Source organism: Acanthisitta chloris, unplaced genomic scaffold (genome assembly GCF_000695815.1).
Source record: "Acanthisitta chloris isolate BGI_N310 unplaced genomic scaffold, ASM69581v1 scaffold923, whole genome shotgun sequence".
NCBI lineage: Eukaryota > Metazoa > Chordata > Aves > Passeriformes > Acanthisittidae > Acanthisitta > Acanthisitta chloris.
In genome coordinates, this window is record NW_008666301.1 from 1,655 (window position 1) to 3,935 (window position 2,281).

Here is a 2,281-nt window from a genome sequence, read left to right on the forward strand (position 1 = left end):
GTTTAATGAGCAGTATTATTGATCCAGTCACCCAGAATCCAGCTGCAGAGGTAAAGAAGGATAGGCTTCTGGTTTTGACATTATATTACTGAGCTGGTAAATGATATCTGGTGGGTCTACCAAACAAGCAGTGAAAAGGTTCTGTCAGACTAGACATAATGGAGGGAAAAAGAACTGGAATGGAAGGACTATTCTAGGAGCCCAAATGAAGCTGTGTGTGTAGATAGGAAGGTACCATTTTGGTGCACTGTGTAAACAGGATTACTTTCTATAAATGTTTGGTGAGACACTGGCACAGGTTGCCAAGGGAGGCAGTGGATGCCCCAACCCTGACAGTGTTCAAAGACAGGCTGGATGAGGCCTTGAGTGCCCTGCTCTAGTGGGCAGGTGTCCCTGCCCATGGCAGGAGGGTTGGGACTAGATGATCTGTCAGGTCCATTCCAACCCCTAAAATTCTGTGATTCTGTGATTCTATGATTCTATGATACTTAGGCTTTTGGGAAGGAATTCGACCATCACTTTGGAAGAGGCGGCTCAGAACTGTTGGATATGAAGGCTAGTGACTTCGATGCAATTGCGAATTCTCTCCTCTCAGAAATGAGAAAAAATCATAAAGAACCTGGAAACCTGAAAGAATGTTCACCATGGATGAGTGAATTCAAAGCTGAGTTCTTGAGAAACGAACTAGAGGTTCCTGGTAAGCTCCCCTTCAGTGTCGATGGTGAACTGACCCTTACAAGAAAGTTGCTACTCTGGAGCTCTACTTGTGCTGGCTATATGGCCCTTCTCTCTGGCCATATCTGAAATAACTTCTGTTCATTCATTGTCTCTTAAATCTGTTCTTATGCTATAGACCTGATTTTTTAAATTTAAAATCATATCTCTTACCTAAGAACTTGGGATTTTTCTAAAGGCTTGACTTCAGGAAATCTGGTGTATAAATCTAAGATGTTTAAGTCTAATTCAGAAAAGGTTGTGTTCTCTGAAACAATGAAGAGCTACAATACTAACAGCTTAACAAGAAAAGACTCTTATTAGTTCACAGATAAAATCACACTGTGTGTATGTTGGATTTTTTGTGCATTTTAAAACATTTTCTTCATAGTTACCATTCTGCCAATTTGACAAAATACTTAAGTGTTCTGTTCTTAAACAACACTTTAAAATAAAATCAGTCTCTGCAATTTCTTTCTCATATGAGTCTTTTTCCACTACCACTTCAGGTCAGTACGATGGAAAAGGGAAACCACTGCCAGAGTACCATGCAAAAATCTCTGGATTTGATGAACGGGTATGTTTTTAATATCAAGTCAAAATCCTGTGTGGTATAAATCTGTGTCAATGTTCCATCTGAAGAATTTGACAACAGCAAGGTAATTGCTTGTATACACATTTTATAGCACATAAAGGAAGCTCTGCAAGTGGCATCTGGTTTCCTAGTGGTAATCTAGCAACTTGATTGTGTCGTCGAGGAATGATAGATATGCTTAATTTCAGTGATGCTCCTGTAAAGCCAAGTCTTCTATCACAAATACTTTGCTTTTTCCTGTCTTTTTCCAAGATAAGTGTAATGCAATCCTTGAGGAGGCCAAAACGCATAACAATCCGAGGCAGCGATGAGCAGGACTATCCTTTTCTTGTCAAAGGTGGTGAAGACCTGCGACAAGACCAACGTATTGAGCAGCTGTTTGATGTAATGAACATTATCCTTTCCCAAGATGCTACATGTAGCCAAAAAAATATGCAGTTAAAAACTTATCAGGTCATCCCCATGACAACAAGGTAGGTGTTAATCTTGGAGAGACACAAATCCTTATGTTAACACATGTTACTGTTGGCATGTTGGAAAGTGAGATTTTTGTGTGCAGGATTCAGGTTCAGAGTGTTTTGTGTTTTGGCTTAATTATTCTTTTCCTTTTAAACAACACTGAAGTTGCTTTGTCTGGACACTGTCAGAGTCTATTTAAACTGGTAGCTTTTAACCTGCTTTTAGCAGGCACTACAACATGTTGCTTCCTATTTGCAGTGTTCCTCTAAAGTTCAGCTCTGAGCTACTTGTTCACATCTCTCACTTACTTTGTTCCAGACTGGGCCTCATCAAGTGGCTGGAAAATACCTGTACCTTAAAAGAATTCCTTAAAAATAGCATGTCTGAAGAGGAAGATAAGAACTATAACAGGTGATGCTTGGTTTAGCTGTCTGTTCTAATAGACACCACTACTAATGGGTTTTTGGATAACTGACAGTCTTGTGGCAGCATTTTGGGGTATTTTTTCTGGGC

The 2,281-nt window shown here is 39.8% G+C and overlaps 1 protein-coding gene across 1 annotated transcript in view; it reads left to right on the forward strand.

Annotated features, from left to right (window-relative positions):
• Window positions 1–492: 492 nt before the first annotated feature.
• The window catches only part of LOC103799689 (DNA-dependent protein kinase catalytic subunit-like), a gene marked incomplete at its 5' end in the record, with an annotated part of 7,616 nt that continues 5,827 nt past the window's right edge, over window positions 493–2,281 (forward strand). Inside the window, 4 exons of the mRNA XM_009072034.1 lie at window positions 493–697; window positions 1,224–1,291; window positions 1,562–1,782; window positions 2,087–2,179. Coding sequence (XP_009070282.1) covers window positions 493–697; window positions 1,224–1,291; window positions 1,562–1,782; window positions 2,087–2,179 — 587 coding nt within the window. The remainder of the gene's footprint in view (window positions 698–1,223; window positions 1,292–1,561; window positions 1,783–2,086; window positions 2,180–2,281) is intronic.